Source organism: Sitophilus oryzae, unplaced genomic scaffold (assembly GCF_002938485.1).
Source record: "Sitophilus oryzae breed Bouriz unplaced genomic scaffold, Soryzae_2.0 scaffold_882_pilon_pilon, whole genome shotgun sequence".
Classification (NCBI taxonomy): Eukaryota; Metazoa; Arthropoda; class Insecta; order Coleoptera; family Curculionidae; genus Sitophilus; species Sitophilus oryzae.
The window spans coordinates 1,694,650-1,714,689 of NW_022147508.1; the positions used below are offsets into that span (position 1 = coordinate 1,694,650).

General features: G+C 30.1%; 1 protein-coding gene across 1 annotated transcript; it reads right to left on the minus strand.

Moving 5' to 3' along the window:
* Positions 1-187: 187 nt before the first annotated feature.
* Positions 188-11,343, minus strand: LOC115890577. The gene is made up of 5 exons (XM_030910848.1): positions 11,170-11,343; positions 3,024-3,273; positions 1,031-1,164; positions 790-939; positions 188-398 (listed from the first exon to the last, which is right to left on the minus strand). The coding sequence occupies exons 1-5, from the start codon at positions 11,222-11,224 to the stop codon at positions 247-249; spliced, it is 741 nt and encodes a 246-aa protein (XP_030766708.1). The 5' UTR covers positions 11,225-11,343; the 3' UTR covers positions 188-246.
* Between the last annotated feature and the right edge of the window lie 8,697 nt (positions 11,344-20,040).

Here is a 20,040-nt window from a genome sequence, read left to right on the forward strand (position 1 = left end):
CGTAATAACTCGTTATATTATGTTAATAAATTAATAACTTTTTCGTATTCGGTATTTGACCGCATTGTACGCAGTATTTGGACGAATACCAAATCGTAGCCGAATATTCGTGGCATCTCTAGTAATTACTATAAAATGTAAAGATATTATTTCGATCAAACAGAAAAAGGGTAATAAAAGACTGAGGGTAAAAAAATATACATTGTTTCTAAAAATAAATATAACTCTATATAAAACATAGGTGACTCAAGCAGGAGCCCACTCTGAAACCTTTAAGTTTGCCAATATTTGGTCAGCTACGACCCTAAATAATTCGTTGGTGGTTTCGATAAATATTGGATGTATTGCGTCCATAACTCTTCGAGGATTCTCATTGAAGAAGTTGGTAATGATGTCAGCTAAAAATAAAAAATATATATTATACAGGATGTATCATGGTACCCCCCCCCCCCCAAATAATCTTAGATTGGTTATACTATTTTGAGAGAGAGAGAAATTGGTGTTATTAATTTCTTTTGTGACAATTTTATTTTACTACATTTCATATTATTTAAATCTACTTCCTGGGAAGGGTAATTACCTCCATTCCCCTCCCGTATATGCGCCCCTGATATATGAATGACAGAATGACTATCTAATCTATTGTTAGATATAATATTATATGAAAATGACCAAGATTCTTATTTCTCGAAGAGAAATTATTCCAATTCTTTCTGGACAAATTTAAGTAATTACTTCACTATCGGACATTGAATATAAAATTATTAATAATAGACAAATTCTGTTTACCTCCAAGTTGTAAATCAGGATTTTTGGCATTTAATTTTATCCAACCATCACCTACAACTACTTTGGCATTTACTTTCTTCACTTTAAAATATTGTTCTCCTTTTTTCTCATACGTCTCCAAGGATCCCTTAATATACATTTGGGTATTTGCTAAAATTGTAGAAGATAATCACATTATGAGTTTACCACAACAAATAAAAAATAGTATAACAATAAATAGAGAGATAGAAATAAATCTTACTAAAATTTCCTTTGAAGAAGCCTCGGCTTTGAAGAGGAATTGATAATAATCTTCCACTGACATCATATTCCATCTCAAGGTAAGACCATGGTAAAGTTAACCTTATTTCTCCTGCATGATTTATCGGATCGGCTCTATAAAAAGATAAATTATATTTAGGATTATCCCAATTATACAAGGTATAAATAAATAATAAGTAGGAAAAACATCGGGAAGTGATTGTTTCTTGAAAAATAAGGTTTTCCCTGTTTTCTATCTAAACGTCAAATCACGTATATCTCAAATATTACTATAATTCCGTTTTTTCTACGATTTTTCTTCTATATGTGATGTGTTTCGATTTAGGTAACCAATAGTTAGTGTTAGTAGTTGCGATGTTGTTGCGGGTTGCGATTTTGTTGCGATTTGCGATTTTGCTGCGATTGTGATTTTGGAAACTAGGACCGTGATAACCTTCTATCTGCTAGTTTGAATTTTTAGGAGTTGCGATTTGCGATTTTGTTCCGAATGTAATTTTGTGGTCAATTGAAGCATTTTATAGTAAACCGTAATTGAATGTTTTCATTGATTTTATTTATTTATAGAAAAGGTATTATTTTCTAGGGCTAAGATCATCAATCATATATCGGGTGTTTCTCAAAAGTGGTACTTTTTTAGACATAAATTAGGATTAATTGACGTATTCAATTCGTTCCTATCACTTCCTGTTTTACCGCAAATGACTACAACTTTTCACTTTTAAATGGCACCCTCGGTATTGTTTTACTTTATTCGATAGAAAGTAACACCCTGAATAGAATGGCATATCATATGTCAACTTTTGACATTTACGTTTAAAAAAAATAATATTTTAAATTTCAATCTAGAGTACCATGGCATTTTTATATTTAAATTTAGTAATATGAGTATTTTCAATGAGAGAAACGTGGGTAATTTTTACAGTAATAACTGCATCACTATTTTTTTACCTTAAATTAAAAGTACATTATAGAAAATATTAAGGGTGCGAAAGTTAAAAAAGTTATGATATGAAATTCTCAATGAATATTATCTCTATAGATAATATAAACCTAATAAAATAATCCCTGTAATATAAAATAATTGCAAAAAAACTCAAAATTTAAGTGAGGATGCAGTCATTAATCACCACACAGGCCAAAAAAACTACTTTTTCAAATTTGTCATGCTTTCGAGAATTTTATTCCCATCATCAGAACAGTTTGACTGAGTCAATTAGCAAAAACAACATCCTCTGCACAAAAAGGCCTTAAAACTAGCATCATATGACATTGGAATACAAGGACATTTCCTTTATAAAATATTAAAATACATATCAAACGACATTATTTTTTTAAAACCAAAAACAATTTTTTTAAAATTTACTAAGACTAATTTCTACATTGTTGTTTCGAGCTTGATCAAACAGTGACTCAAGTGAGTTAGGTTAGGTTAGGTTGTTACAAACAGTGACTCAAGTTGAGTCACTGTTTGATCGAGCTTTAAACAACAATGTAGAAATTAGTCTTAGTAAATTTTAAAAAAATTGTTTTTTGTTTTAAAAAAAGTAATGTCGTTGGATATGTATTTTAATATTTTATAAAGGAAATGTCCTTGTATTCCAATGCCATATGATGCTAGTTTTAAGGCCTTTTTGTGCAGAGGATGTTGATTTTGCGAATTGACTCAGTCAAACTGACCTGATGATGGGAATAAAATTATCGAAAGCTTGACAAATTTGAAAAAGTAGTTTTATTGGCCCGTGTGCTGATTATTGACTGCATCCTCAAATTTTAAGTTTTTTAACTTAGTCAGTTACGACTAAACCTGTTATTTTTTAAAATAATTTTTCTAGTATTTCCCAAGGAAATATTAGAGGGATTATTTTATAGAAAATATCTATTTGGTATTAAGTAGTCAAGTAAGTACTCTACATAAATGTCACAAATTTTAACAGGAAATGATAATTCATAACAACGTTTGGTGTTTAACTCACTTAAGATCATCAATTACTGTATTTCTGCCCCCTTCAACAACAATGTTTCTACAAATAGCAGAAATACTGACAAATTCGTTCAAGGTTCTGTTTACAACCATCAACGGTAACTTGAAAGGATCCATGGGAGGAAAGCTCAACTCTGGTATACCTTTCATAAGATATGGCCGTGATTTTTGGAAACTGTTGTAAACACATTTCTCATAATGCGGATCAGATGCTTTACATATTAATGGCTGGATGTAATCGGCTGAAAAATAAACAGAAAATCTTCAAAAATGAGGAAATATGTTAATATTTCAAATAATTATATAATGTTATTTTTTTATTTGTAATTGTTTTATTACGTTAGTTGTGATTTCGCTGTAAATGTAATTTTGCGATCTAATAATAGTGAATCGGCAGTCAGAGCCCCGTCACTTTTATGAAGAAGTCAAATGAAATTCACGATTACTAGTTTGGCCTTGGATGATACCAGTTGAGTGGTCCGTTGTCAAATATGTCGAATTAAAAGTTTGAATGTCTAGAATTATTAAAAAAACGAATTTTCAAATTTTTTCCATTAATAATTAAAAGATAATTAAAAGACATATTCTGCCAGCCATCTGGTGAAGTGAAGGTCTCTGAGAGCTACAATTTAAAATTATTTTTTTAAATAAGATACAGAGCGTCCCAAAAACACACTGTATATTATTACGTTACTTACTACGTTTAAACAAAATTTAAAGGTATATTTAATAAAATTTGACTCATTTAAATCTTACCATTTTTGGTATATTTTCAATTTGTAAAAATGCAGTAACACTTATTACTTGTGTCTGCAATTTTAACTCACAGGTAAATTGTTTTTTCGGTAATTTTTTTGAATGTCGCCGGTCGAAATCTTCCCTGAGTTGTATTATTATTGGAAAATTTTGAAACAATATTTTTGTATACTTAGTTAAAAACCAATTTTTTTACGATAATATAATTAGGTCAAAAATAAAGTGTAGAGAGAAGGTTTAATATTTTTACTTTCAAATAATGATGTTTCTGTTTTAGGTGAAACGATTTTAAAAATCTCGGTGTTTAAAAAAGTTTTTTTGATGATGTAATATGTTTATAAACGTTTCCTGTTCAATTGTTTTAAGAGTCTGTTAAGAGTGACATTCGTGTAAAACCTTGATTAATATGAAAACTATTTATATTCTAAATATTTCCAGCAGTAAATAAAGGTCTTATAGATATTTTTAATACACATATTTTATTATTTTTATTAATTTCCAAGTTCAACGGGTCGATTTTAAATTGTATCAATTAAATACGCTTTACAATACGCTTGTTTTTCTAAAAAACTACAAGGATATCAAGCAGTGAAGTCGAAAATTTAATATTTGGCATTCATACCAGATAATTTCACATTGACCCCAATGTTTCGTTATATAAATCAGATATAAATAAATAAATCAAATATAGAAAATCTAGGAACTAGTGGGGTTGCAGTCGGAAGGGTTTGAAATAGAATTAATACACTTTGTTAATTGTCAAGCTTTCGGAATTTATTCATTCCTTCCTCAGGACATCAATGTGGGACAAGAGACCTTCATAAAAAACTACATTAACAAAAAATTGGGATAGCCAATTTAAAAAAAAATTCTCCAGAGGGTATTAAGATATTCTTTGGTAATGTGTCTGGCAGGATAAACATTATGGAAACCATTGGCCTTATTTTCGCAGTCCTAAAAATTTGTCAGATGCTAGTTTATATTATAATAATTGCAGCTGCAAATATAGTCTGGCTAATATGGAACATTCCGAAGCGGGGCTTTCGTGATTGTAAATGAGAGCCAGACGCGTATTTGCAATATTGATGCGATGAAACATGGTTTATTGTGAATAGAATAATTTGAGGAACAAAGGTTCTTGGTCTAGCAATATCTCTATCTCCACCTGAGAACCTTAACGATTACTTTGTAAATGTAGCGAAACATTTAACTAATCCCATATGTCCTTCTCATGATCCACTTTCATATTTTTCTAATGATAATGTAAACTTACACGGTTTCCTGTGTAGTTTTAGAAGAGCTTTGCAGTACAATTAATACCATCAAAAATAAATCCTCATCTGGGACCGACGGACGGGCTAACTTTAAAAATGTTTTCGAATCTGCCAGAAAGCACTCTGAATCACCTACTAACTAAACTACTTTAATAAACATGTCATTCCAAAATGGTATTTTTCCAAAATGTCTTAAGACGGCAATAATCATTCCTCTGCATAAAGGAGGAGACAAAGATGAAGCTCCTATAACTATCGCCCAATTGCACTCCTTCCAACGCTATCTTAGATCATAGAAAGGTTGGTTAAAAAAAGGCTGGTATCTTTTCTGTTTAGTAAGTACAAAATACTTACTGAACATCAATTTGGATTTCTAAGTAACAAGTCCACAAATGACGCTATGTTTTCCCTCCTTAATAAAGTTTACTCCAGCCTAAATAACCATCATTCTACAGCAACAATTTTCTGTGATTTTTCTAAGGCGTTCGACTGTGTAAATCATAAGATCCTAATTAATAAACTGCAGCACTATGGGTTCAGGGGAACATTTCTCGAATGGTTTAATTCGTATCTGTGCAACAGAAGTCAACTTGTGAGGGTGGATACCACGTTGTCTTCTAGCAAGCCAATAGAATGTGGAGTACAACAAGGCTCAGTACTAGGCCCTATTTTGTTTCTTCTTTTTATTAACGACATTGCTAACATAAACATCAGTGGTAAAATATGTATTTTTGCGGACGACACTAGCTTCACTTGGAGCAACAAGGACGTTCATAAGATTATATCAAATGACTTAATCACCATTAAATCTTGGTGCGATTCGAACCTCCTGAGTCTCAACATTTCTAAAACTAAAGCTTTGTCGTATAAAAACCCGCTGCAGCCCTTTTGTACACCACCATTGACGTCGTAAAGTCTGTAAAATTCTTAGGACTTGTTGTAGACAATTCTCTGAAATGGAACATGAATATCGATGCTTTGTCGAAAAAATTAAACTCTCCCTGTTTTGCATTAAGATCTGTTTCTAAGGAGCTTAACTTGTCAGTGGCTAGAACTGTTTATTATGCACTTTTTGAGTCGCACCTCAGGTATGCCTTTCCATTCTGGGGTACGTGTTGTGCTACTCAATTTGACCGCATTTTCAAGCTCCAGGAGAGAGCTGTTCGATATTCACTGGGACTAAACAGCAGAACTCATTGCCAGGCATTTTTTAAAAAATTAAAAATATTAACTCTTCCTTCCTTATTTATATTTGAATCCGATTGCCTAATCCGTAAGCATGTATCAGCTTCTCAAGAAAGGCCATCTCACACTTATCCACTCAGGAACGCGGAGCAAGATTTTTATCTACTTACACCACGCTCAGAGTTAGTTAAAAGTTCAATATTATACAATTCGAAAAAACTACACAATCAGCTGCCATTTGAAATCAAATACATAACATCATTTTCTTCATTTCGCAAAGCATTAAAATCTTATTTACTAGACAAGGCTTTCTACGCCGTAAATGACTTATATTTTGATAATCGAATTTGATCTTGTAAACATTGGTCTAATGTTTGCTATTACTATATTTACATCGAAATAAATTTGTTTAGAGGTCATTGGTATAAACTAACTAAATATTTTTGAATATTAATTTTATTTTTTTTATTCTTTGACATTGTAAACATTTATAAATGTTTATTTTAAACAATAAGACTGACAATGTTATTTGTATAATGTTTTGTATTCTCTTTTATTTGTTTGTTTGTTTATTTTGTTTGTTTACTTTGTTTGTTTACTTTACCTTTGTCTACAAATTGTAAATTTTTTTTACAATAAAGGTATTTATTTATTTATTTATTTTCTATAAAATTATAGTATTATTCACCATTTGACAAATTTTGAAATCCTGGACAATAAGCGCAAAAGTTTTACAATTTCGTAAATCAACCAGACTTGCTTTTCATTATAGTTTATAATAGTATCAAATGATACGTTAAATTTCAAGCATGGGAATATAAGGGTTACTGATTCTAACAATCTGTCAAATTTTGGCATCCGCAAATTTTCAGCCAAACTGACTATCATCTACGGAAATGTGGGATGTGCCAGACTGATATTTCCATTAATAAAATGACACATTTTAATAAATGTCAAATATTTATAACTGGGAAAATAAGTGGACTTTTTATTTTTTTATCTAGCACCCATCCGAAAATTTTAGCCAGACACAAATTGTTATTTAATTTCACCATGCGAACAAATTATTATATATTCACCCACTGGGAAAACAAGTACAAAAAAAATCACTGCCCCCTGGAAGTCCCACGTCAAGTTTTTTTTGTCCGTTAGGCAAATTTGTATTATTAGTAAAATACACCACTGACAAAGATTAACGCAGCGGTGTTTAAAAATAATATATCTATTTTATTTTGTAGATTTTCTTACAGAGCAAGTGCCGAATACCATTTTTTGAGACTTTTTTGGAGAGATACAAATTCTAAATAGTTGCAATATCAGATTCAAAAACTTAATATAAATTATAACAGGGATATTGAGAGTTTATAGTCAGAATGGATCTAGGATTTATGAATAAATGTTTCCTGTATTAAGTTAGGCAGTTAGCACAGTTTTATTTTTAGGTTTTATCAGATGAATCTTTTTACTTTATCTTTAAACTTGATTTAACTTTGTTGCCAGGTTATAACTCGTTTCTTAGTACATCTAACAAGCTTTTAAATAAACAATAATTTACATAATGCATGATCACAGAAATCTTGTTTTTAATTTCCGTGGCTATTATACCTATCAACTATTTTTTCCATTAGACCTTTGATTAGACTAAATTTTTATGTTCAGTAATTTAATAAATCGTATTCTGTCACTATGGAAAAGGCATATGAGATGAACCATAGCCTTATTTATTACGAATAGAAAATATATATAAATTTAGATACCGACCTGACGCTAACTTAATTTTCTTTAATCGAATCCATGTCAATGTCTAGCAAATATTTCGTCTGAAATTGTGAAAGTTACACTTATATAATAACACATAAGTCAACAACCTCGCGTCTGTACCAATATAAATATTGTGAACAGATATAATACAGGTAATACTTAAAATGTTATATGATATATATTTTTTTCTATATTAATTAAAAAAAAATAGTCGAAGCATTTGTGAAACTTCTTCATAATCGTTTTTAACCATATGTAGTTGTATGTAAAAATTCACAAAAATCTCTCCAACGATTAACATACCACAAAAGTAGCTCACCTCTATAACATTTTTATTTTTTTTTTATGAAAAATCGTGATTTGGTATATTAATATATGACATAAATTAGGATTGATTGACGTATTGAGTTGTTTTCTGTCACTTCTTGTTTCACCAGAAATGACTACAACTTTTGATTTTTAAATGGTACCCTCGGTCAACCTCGATGTTTTGTTGCTTTATTCGATAGAAAATAAGACTCTGAATAGAATGACATATCATATGTCATCTTTTGACATTTTCGAATATGGTTTATTTGAAATTGTAAGATGCGGTTCATAACGATTTTAATGTTGATGATAATTTGACTCGAAATACCAAGTGTGTGGTACCAAATTATTCGTAAAAAAGTGTTTTTTCCAAATATTCTAATGAGCCACCCTTGTTCCATCTGAACGAATTGAGATATGATTAAAAATAGGATTTGGGCATCTTTTAACCGGCCAGGACAAGACACGAAATACATCAAATCTATTTTTCCAAGGCTTCTTGATTAAAAATTAATGTTTTTAACACAGTCTAGATTGAAATTTACAATACGATTCTTCAAGCGAAAATGTCAAATTGAACATATTTATGATAGGTATGTCATTTTCTATCAAATAAAGTAAAAATATACCGAGGGTGCCATTTAAAAATCAACAGTTGTAGACGTTTCTGCTAAAACAAGAAGCGATTAAAAACAATTGAATACGTCAATCAAACCTAATTTATGTCATATATTAATATACCATATCTCGTTTTTTTATCTGAAAAAATAAAAAAGTTATAGAGGTGAGCCAGTTTCGAGACAACAAGCCTTAAGAGTAGGTAGGTAGCTCAAAAATATAAGTATTTTTTTAATATCATGTATTTATTATCATGTTGTATATCCCGATAATAAAAAAATACATGATTATTGCCATGTAATTTGGTTATAGAGTAATACAATTTTTTTAATTAATTTAATTAAATATCTAGACATATTTTATTTATTTCTACTAAGAACTATGTCGATTCTCAATCTATTAACTTTAGATATATCCGAAAGAGTTAGTTTTTTTTTATTAAGCTTAGTATAGTGAATCCTTAGCAAAATTTATACGGGGTGTTTTACAAAAATGGTTCACCCCTATAACTTTTTTATTTTTTCACATAAAAAAACGAGATTAGGTATGTTAGTATCGGGCATAAAAATCGAGATTGATCGACTTATTCAATTAGTTTTGTTGACTACCTGTTAAATGTACCACAACTTTTGATTTTCAAATGGTACCCTCGGTATATTTTACTTTATTTCATAGAAAATAATCTCAATACAATGACATATATTATATGTAAACTTTTAACAATTTCAATTAAAAAAATTGCATTTTGAGTTTTAATCTAGAGTGCCATGGCCATAAATGTAACCAAAAAAATGGAAATACCAAGTATGTGGTATCAAATTATTCCTAAAGAAATACTTTATTCAAATATGCTAATGATTCACCCTCGTTCCATTTGAAAAAATTGAACTGAGATACGATTAGGTTGTTGGTTGCATCTTTTAACTGATCAGGAAAAGGCACCAAAAACATTAGACGATCAAATGTATTTTTCCAAAGCTCCTTGATTAAACAAACATGGTTTTAAAATAGCCATTACCCTCTAGATTGAAATTTAAAATGCTATTTTTCTAATTGAAAATATAAAAAGTTGACATACGATATGTCATTCAATTCAGAATGCCATTTTCTCCCAAATGATGTAAAAAACTACCATTTATTTTGACTACAAGTTTTGAATTAAAAATCAAAACTTGTAGTCATTTCCGGTGAAACAGGAAGCGACCGAAATTAATTGAATAAGTGGAACAATCTCGAATTATGTAATATACTAACATACCAAATTTTGTTCTTTTATCTAAAAGAAATAAAAAAGTTGTGGGGATGAACCCGAGGGTGAACCACTTTTGAAAATCACCCAGTATATTATATTAACTAAATACAATACAGATTGACAGAGATAACTCCAGAAACCACAAATGTAACATTATTTAATAAAAAAAATCTTATTGTGAGTGATTGTCAATGTCAAAATTAATCCCATCATTTTAGAGAAAAACCTGAACAAGCAAACAAATAGAGTATAAACAAAGGTGCTTATTTTTTAAAGGTCCTTATTGGAAATTTCAGATTTATAATTTGTGTCTTAGGGAAACGTATAGGATATAAAGCACTAAAAAAATTAAAAAATAATATTTCATCAAGGTTTTTCTTAAATAAATTATTTTTAATAGTCAAATAACTTAGCACATATTATGAACAATCCAATCATTCAAAAATACTATACTTAATATACTAGTATATCTCCGGATTGTTTTTACAAGAGGAAATGCTTTTTTACTATCAACTTTTTGAGGAAAAGGCATTCTTTATCAAAATTTTTTGCGATTTTAAAATGGTTATCGCGTTTATGCTTTTTCAGATAATATAATAATAATTTTTTAGTTTCAGAGAAAAATACAAAAATGTGAAAATATAGCTGAATTTTTTCAAAAATCAAAAGGTGTTTCTAAAATTCTACTATATTTTCATATATTTTTTTTAATTTTTCTATAAGACGGTATAAAAATTTCCAAAAGTATAAACGGGATTAACCATTTTAAAATGAGCAAAATCTTTTATGAAGAATGCATTTTTCTCAAAAAGTTTATAAAAAATGGGGTTTCTTCTTTTAAAGACAATCCTGGGATATATTGTATACATATTTTTCAAATGCAGCTATAAATTAAGCAAAAGACATATTTCTTACTGACTTAAACATTTTTAAATGACTCCTTAAGGTACATGTTAATATTATAAAAAATCTAGAGTACTTACGGACTTTTCCCGAAACAAATACGACATATAATAGGAAAAAAATTACGCTCCTCATTTTCGTAATATACAAACACAAAATGCCGAATTATTGCTTCATGTAAACATATAATACTGCAGCAGATATCCCACCACTTCTCGGCGTGTCTTAAATGCAAACTTATATTAGCAATAATCTTCGAAGTAAAGTACGTAATTCCAATTGCAGTGTATATACCTGATGGTTTAGCGTATGAAATATTCGATGTTGACCAATCAACTTTAAACTTTTAAGTGTGTTAGCCAACCAAAGTGATGTAATGGTTATTTCTTGTATTCCTTAGTTCGGTATACCTAGATAGAATAATTTCTTTTCTATAATACATTCTTAACGTAAATTTGGCTTCAATAAAGTAGAAGATGAGAGAAATGCTATAAGGGTATTTAATTTTAAGATTTAATAATTGTCAAATACAAATATGTTTTTATAGATATCTTACATCCTAAGAGCCAGAGATTCCAGAGCTGCAACAAGTCATTTTTAAAAAGACTTAAAGTCTTAAGTCATTTCTAAAATCAAAATGATTTAAATCTTAAGTTAATTCCAATATAAAGTTTAAGTGAGTAAGTCTTAAGTCTTTGACTTAAATCATTTTATTTCATAATTGAAATTTCATTTTAAGTCTTTAAAAAATGTCAAGTTATTTTTGTAAAGATTTAAATCAATTAACGGTATTTAGGACTTAAGTCTATATTTCTGACTTAAAGTATCTGCCAGTTAAGTCAGTAAAATTACTTAAATCAATATAATTATCCATAAGTCAGGAAAACCAGAATTCAATTTAAGTACCTATTTTGAAAGGTTTTTTTTTCCTAGGCATCGATCACCAGGATCATTACCCATGTACAACTCGTTATTGATAGCAATGCAATTACAGGGATCTATATTAATACCCTCAAGGAATCACTCTTGCAAGGCCAATTCAAAATTTAAAATCTATATTGACATAAACATTTCAAGTGAGTGACAAAAAGATCAAAAACAAACACAAAAAAGTAGAGTAACAAAAACAAACAACAAGAAAAATAGGTAATTATGTACATCAGAGTATCACAGTTGGATTAGTGTATAACAGGCGAGTATCACAACTGGTGGTATATACACACAACCCCAAACTTATATGAAATCATCTATTATTTTTCATAATTTTTGAGACTTTTGAAAATTTTGTGTTTATTAATAAAATTCAGTCCTTACCAATGACTTTTAATGAAAAATAATCCATATAGCAATAAAAAATTACCAGTTTCCAAAATAAACAACATGGTAATTTTTTGTTTTCTAAAACGAAATTAAGATTTAAATTTTTAATGACCAAAAAGTAAAAACAAAAAGAAAATTGATAATTTTAATATTCCTTGTTGCCACCTCTAGCCCTTATCCGCGCTGGCACGCTTCTTATTAAATTATCAATGTTGTCTTGGGGTATGTTTTCCCATTATGCTAATGCTGCATCAATAAGCTATGCGAGATTTCCTGGATTGTTTCGACGAGCTCTAACCCATCTTTTGAGCTAGTCCCACAAGTGTTCGATAGGGTTAAGATCTGGTAAACATGCAGACCAGTCCATAACTATGACACCTTCCGTTTCAAGACATTCTCTAGTCACTCTGCTGGTATGGAGAGGTGCACTATCGTGTATGAAGTTATAGTTATCCCCAATTGCAGCTCTCCAAAGACTAACGATTATTTCTAGCACCAAATCAACATATCTCCGACCCGTTAAAGTTTGTTGAAGTGGTAACAATGGAGTTTTTGCTCCCAGTATAATACCTCCCCAGAACATTACAATGCCTCTTCTATATCTTGGTACATATTGGGCAGCCTGAAGTCTCGCTCGTCTTCCTGGAGCTCTGAGAACCCGAATTCGATGGTTATCTGATCTTAGGCCAATTCTGGTCTCATCCGAAAAAAGAACATTTTGTCAATTCTCAGTGGTCCAGTTTTGATGTTGAAGGCATCAATTTAGCCGGTCAATTTTATTTTGCCGATATAACTGTGGGATCCTTAACTTTCTCCTAATGTAAAATCTTCAAGCACGAAGCCTTTTTTTATGGGTCCAACTGAAACGTTCACACCTGTAGCTGCCAGAAGTTGTCTTTGTAGCTTTGGATGAGAAACATTGGGATTTATTCTACCAATTTGGCACACAAGGCGGTCTTGTTGTTCAGTTGTAACTCTTTGACGACTTTGTCTGGGCCTATCCTTGTGTGTGCCTAATCCCAAGTGCCTTGCATATGATTTCGATACAACACCCTGGGTAACGCCTACTATCTCTGCTACGTCTCTTTAGAGCATTCCTTGTTCGGTGAGAGCAATAATTTTTCCCCTCTATACATCTGTTAATTCAACATAAGGCATTTTTTTTATTTCTTTGGATCGAATGAAAATTACCGGACAATCGTGATTTTACTACCGAACATAAAATTCAAAAGAAAACGAATCGCGGCAGTCGTTTATTCTTTATTATCATGTTTATTTACAACAAAAAGCCTTATCTTAAAGTTGTATACCAATTTTTATCCTTGCAAGAAATCTAGTCAGAAATAGAGTAATTCGATAAGTTTGGTTGTGTGTATTAATATCTTTCATAAAGTTCAAAATATTTTTAATTGTTTCTTCTTCTGCTAATTTTTTACGAATTTCGCCACATATATCGCGAATCTACTTCTTTCTACCGTATATTGAGGACATTTACATGTAATGTGAGTTGATCAATCACTGCAGTATGCCCAATACGAAGACGATGCACTCTGGATTCATCCGCTCGTCATAGTGCAAGGCGTAAGGATAGGGTTGACGGATCCTGTTTTATTGCGCGAAGTTTTGAAGGTTTACCTACCCACTCGTCCTGCCATTCCCTTTCTGTACTATTTTATAGTACTTAGTACTTTGAAATCATATTTACTAATATAAGAGAAATCAATGCTATCTCTTCTAGCAGCTTGCTGAGCAGCTTCATCTGCCATTGTGTTACCAAGTATATTAGTGTCGCTTTGAATACAAACGTCTCGAATAAGCGTCTGAATTTTTTGTTTTAGAGTACTAAATCAAGAAAAATGGTTTACCATTATTCTAAAAATAAACAAAATATATTATTTTCATTTGCCCTTTCGAGGGCTGTAACTTCTTCGAGAAGCATTTAAGAGCATATATATGTTCATAGAAACTTTTTGTTTTATTTTTATCTGTAGAATCAACCGCCGAAGTTAGATATACTATTTTTTGACACCCTGTATAAAAGAATAAAATAATTGACTTGGAAAAATCATAATCCGAGAATGAATGTTGAATGTGTCAAATTTTATATTAACAAGAATCTCCTTTTAAATAGTCTTTACTTTTGTTGTTTAATTCTAACCTTAGTAGCCGGTACTAAATGTATATTTTAGGAATACAATATTAAATTCAAACGAGGGTTACCAGATATTCGGATTAATCCGACCATGTCCGGATTTTTATTATATCCGGGTGGGTCTGTTCAGATTTTTCATAAACGACCGGATTTTAATATTCCACTAAGAAATGTCGTCGTGATGCAAAATAATAAACTAGCTTTAAAAAACCTACCTGATTATTTAAAAAATCGTAGATAAATTCAGCAGTGTAAATTCATTGTTTTACTTTGCAAGTTTTAGGTTTTTACAGTTTAAATATAAATGTTCATTTTTGCTCTTGTTTTATTGAAATGTAATCATCAATAAGTATGTAATGTAAAAAATGCTACTTTGCTAAAAAATGTCGACGTCCGGATTTTTTGGAAGGTTTGTTCTGGGTGGACACGTTTTTATCTGGTAACGCTAGTTTAACCAATATTTCTTTAAACAATTATATAAGCCAAATGAAAAGAAAATTAAATCAGTAAAGAAATACATAATAACCGACCAAAAAAAAATTGACATTTTAAATAATACGCTCTACCGAAATTTACAGATAAAATCAATAAACTTTGACTCGACTATAATTGACTGCAGTATATTAACAGTTTGTTAATGTAGTTTGTTAGGTGTAATGTCATTAGAACAAAACAATAAATATGTCTGAGTAAATAGTTAAATAAGTACCATAAAATTAAATCTTTAGTAAACAAACAAGCAAAGTATGCGGAAAGAATAAATGTATAAAAAATACAGTAATAGATCCTAATACAAATAAATTCTAATGGTTTTAGGGATATAATAATATTTACCATAAATAAGTTATAGAATTTCATACAGAATTGAACACTATACCGGGTGTTTCTCAAAACTGATTACCCCTATAACTTATTTATTTTCTCAGATAAATAAACGATATTTGAGACTTGGTATTCGACATTAATCAGTATTGATTGACGTATTCAATTATTGTTTTCGGTCACTTTCTGTTTTACCAGAAATACACTACAACAACTTTTGATTTTTAAGTAGCACCCTCGGTATTTTTAAACGGTTTTATTTAGCTCGACCCGTACGGTATTTATTTATTTGTTTGTTTATTTGAGTCAAAATTAGAAATTGAAATTTAAGTACCTTCCTGTTGTCAGATTGATCTGAAATTTGGTACACACCTTTAGTTCCGATGACAATACAATATAGTAATATCAATAACATTGTAAATCTAAGATGGCCGCCGGTACAAAATAGCGGATTTCATATTTTTCCACAACCCCCTCAATATGGGTATCAAATGAAAGGGCTACACTAGTAGAATACTGTGATTATGACAAAATTTAAAATCCAAGATGGACGTCGTTACAAAATGGCGTATTAGGTGAGGGCATGAGTAGTCGTGTCCAGAACAGTTGTGTCCAAGATTGTGTGACGTTAGAAGTACAGATAAAAAAAAATAGGTGATTAGATGTACCTACGTAGTTAGCGGTAGCTTTACCACCCAAGTTAAGGTAATAGGTTAAAACGTGCTGAGGACTGTATGGCATTAGGGTGGCTAAAAATGTAATGTCGCAAGCGTTTTCCCCTCAAGATTGGGCGCCTCTTGTTGTATATTATAGCCTTGCCCCTCTACTGGACCTCTGGGGGGAGGGGTCGACCGTTAAAATGTCCATTACTCGTGGGAACAACATGGAAACAATAAATAAAAAAACAAAAAAAATAATAAAAAATCGGTAAAAAAACTTTTAAGTTAAACGGTTTTATCTTATGTGCACTGAAAACTAGAAAATAATAATAACAATTAGATATTTTGAACTTCTAGTTCAGAAATATTTTAGTACTAGGCAGAATAGCTTTTAGGCATATTAGACTAAAATAAAAACGTGGGGCCCATTAACTATTGCTCTAATACTTTCTTCTATACTAAGTGTGGATTGCATCGACTTACTATAATCGTAACTGGAGATTTTGACAATCAATAACCAGCCGTGGCGGCTTCACCAGCGAACGCCGAGCTCATGATCTACCAAAGTATAAAGATACGCTTTGCCATAGGTAGGATTTCAGAGGGGCCCCACGTTTTTATTTTAGTCTAATATGCCTAAAAGCTATTCTGCCTAGTACTAAAATATTTCTGAACTAGAAGTTCAAAATACCTAATTGTTATTATTATTTTCTAGTTTTCAGTGCACATAAGATAAAACCGTTTAACTTAAAAGTTTTTTTACCGATTTTTTTTTGCTTCATTTGATAGAAAATCACACTCTGAATAGAGTGACATACCTTATGTCAATTTTTGACATTCTCGCTTAAAAAAATCGTATTTTAAACTTCAATTTAGAGCGACATATTGCTGTGTTGTAGAATATTATAGTATCTTATCTATGTGTAGAATGTAAAATGTTTAGGAGGGGGATTAATCACCGCGATCTTACAGATCTATTGTGTGTTTCGATCAATGCTTGGTACCTATATCCCTAAGAGACGAGATACTTAATACAGTAATAAAACTAATATAATAAATAATAACAGATGCTATATATATCCTTAAAAAAATCAAATTGAACTGGGCTGGGCATATTGCCAGAAGAACAGACAATAGACGGATCAAGCTAATACTAGAATGGCAGCCAAGATAGGATGCTCTCAGAAGCAGAGGCATACCCCACTAGAAGATGGCTTGAAGAGTTTTAAAGAAAATTGAATCCAAGTGGCACAGGACCGAGAAGAGTAGAAGGATTTGAGAGATGCCTACCTCCAGCAGTGAACACTTCAGGCTGGTTAATGATACGCAAAAATAACTTTAAATTACATATATCTATGTACTCTACTGTTTTTCTAATTATTCAATGAGGAAATGGAAAAAATGGGGGGAAACCACTACGAAACTACTTCTAAAGGGCTCTATTCAAGTGAATAGGTGGATTACAAGACAGAATATCAAAAAATATCTTAGAGAATATTTGTTCACAATTCGATTTAAAATCAGTAACATCCATGTAACAATTTTATCAAAATTATTTATCAAAACCTTACGGTTTTTAATTTGTTTGAGCTTATTGTTTCTTCCAAATAGTGCATTAATGTTTTTTTTAAACTTCAAACTTTCCAAATACTTGGTAATATGTGAAGATGATTTAGCACGCGATTCTTTGTCATACATCAGATTCAAGGGAAAAATCGTATATGTGTGAATAAAAAGTATCATACCTCAAAATATGGCCACTAGATAGTAAGGAAAACATTCTGTAACTCTTTCATATATCAATTTTGAAAAATCTAGTTAGTGGAGAGCAATAAATAAATAAAATCATTCCTGATAAAGTATAGAGGGTAAGTTTGAGATAATTTTCCTTGAATATAATTATATTACCTTTCTTTCTACATATTGCTTTTCGAAAACCTAGCTTTGATAAATAATATTAATTAATTATTAAATTCGTTAACACCTTCGCCATTATGTCCAGATTTTAATTTGCATTAATATTTTGAAGATAAAAATGTAGTGGAAGCCATTAATTTCAGGACTAGTTGTATACCTATATGCCGCAGGCGTATCGAATAATCCGGCTTTTTACAAAAATACTAGGCATATTATGAAACGCCTGCATTTTAAACAAAAGAAGGAATTTTTCAAAGAGTCAAAGGAATTAGATGGGCTTAAAGTGCCTAATAAGAATAAGAATTAGGTATATTAAACAATGATTATATTATCTGTATATTTCTGTCAAAAGACTGCCTGTTTCGTAGCCAGGCAGATTACAAAATTATCAGTTTAGTCAGTTATCCGTAAAGCAGATAAATAATTTACGCTTTAATAAATATATATATATATATATATATATATATATATATATATATATATATATATATATATATATAAAAGAAGAAAAAAGATTAAACGGCTCGTAACTAGCGATGGGAACTATCGAATGAATTAGACTATCGAATGGTTAATGAATGAATGATTTCAACTATCGAATGGTTTTATTCGAATAAAATCATTCATTCATTTGTAAACTAAAGCATATGTGACAACCTCGCCGTGCGACTAAATGGTTATCGTTGAGCCACGACTATCGAATGCTTTTGATAAATGAAATTTAGTATTCGTTTGGATTTTGTATGCGTCAGTGCATTATTGGTTCTTCCAAATTTTTATAACTTCGCCGTATAAATACTGTGCTATTTTTGTGTTTATTAAAATAGTTAAAATACTAAAATAGTAGTTATTTTTTAATTTTATTTATTGACGATTGTGTGCATGTGCAGGTGGTCAAAATTTTTCCGATAATTTGTGTGGTTTTCCAGTAGTCCGATCTTTCAATTATTTCATTTTATATGGTATATGGTCTATTTTTAATGGGAAATTTTGAGAAGTAGCAATTTTTAAGAGAGATGAGATGAACTTATTAATTAATTTTAAAAAATACATATTTGTATTTTAGATGTTTTAATAATACCTATGAATTAATTTGGAACTTAATAATTATATTTAAGTAATGTGGTTAAATAAATGGTTATCGAACTCAAACTATGGGAAAAAACTAAAATGAAAAATTTTACACGTGCCAATTTAAAAAAAAGTTAACGATGTTTGTATTTTGTTTATGCTAATTCTCTTACATGTGTAGTTTTGCGAAGAAATATTTCATTTATTTTTAAAGTAAATGCCAGTAAAAGTAAATATAATTTTTAAATAGTAATATAAAGCACCTAATATAAATAATTTTGATTTCTAATTTTTTATTTATATTTTCCTTCCATTACACCGCTTGCTTAGAAAATTAGTAAATGTTTATATTTCATGATTTTAAAATTTGTTGTTAATATAACAAATTAGTTCTGTAATTATTATTATTTAATAAACCAACGTTGCCAAAAAAATTAGAGACTATATTATTTTTAAATAGGATCTAATATAAATAATTTTGACATCTAATTTGTTGTTTATATTTTGCTACTACTTAAAAAAATATTTATATTAAATGATTTTAAATTTTGTTGTTAATAGGTATAACAAATTATTACTGTTATTATTATTTATTAAACCAGTCTTTGCTTAAAAACATTCAAAATAATTTTCCTACATCCAAAATAACAAGTATTATTGCAGTGTAAATAACAGAATATTAATAAAAAATTCAGAATATATAGACATACTATCCCTAACTAACTAAAGCCAAACAATAATATTCTTTGCTAATATCAACTAATACAAAATATATAACAGCAACTGCGTCCTTCATAATGTAATTTCTGTGTAAATACTAGCACCTCAATAAAAAAATAATAATGTCCTTATCTATATATGACTCCGCAAAAAATCAAAGATGCCGGCTTCTTTCATAGCATTGCCACCGACCGCTTTCTCGGAAAAAAACCTATGTCGCCAGGCGACAACTAAAATTCAGTTAATATTTTATTATAATCGATCCTGACGAATAAATGAATTTCATAAAC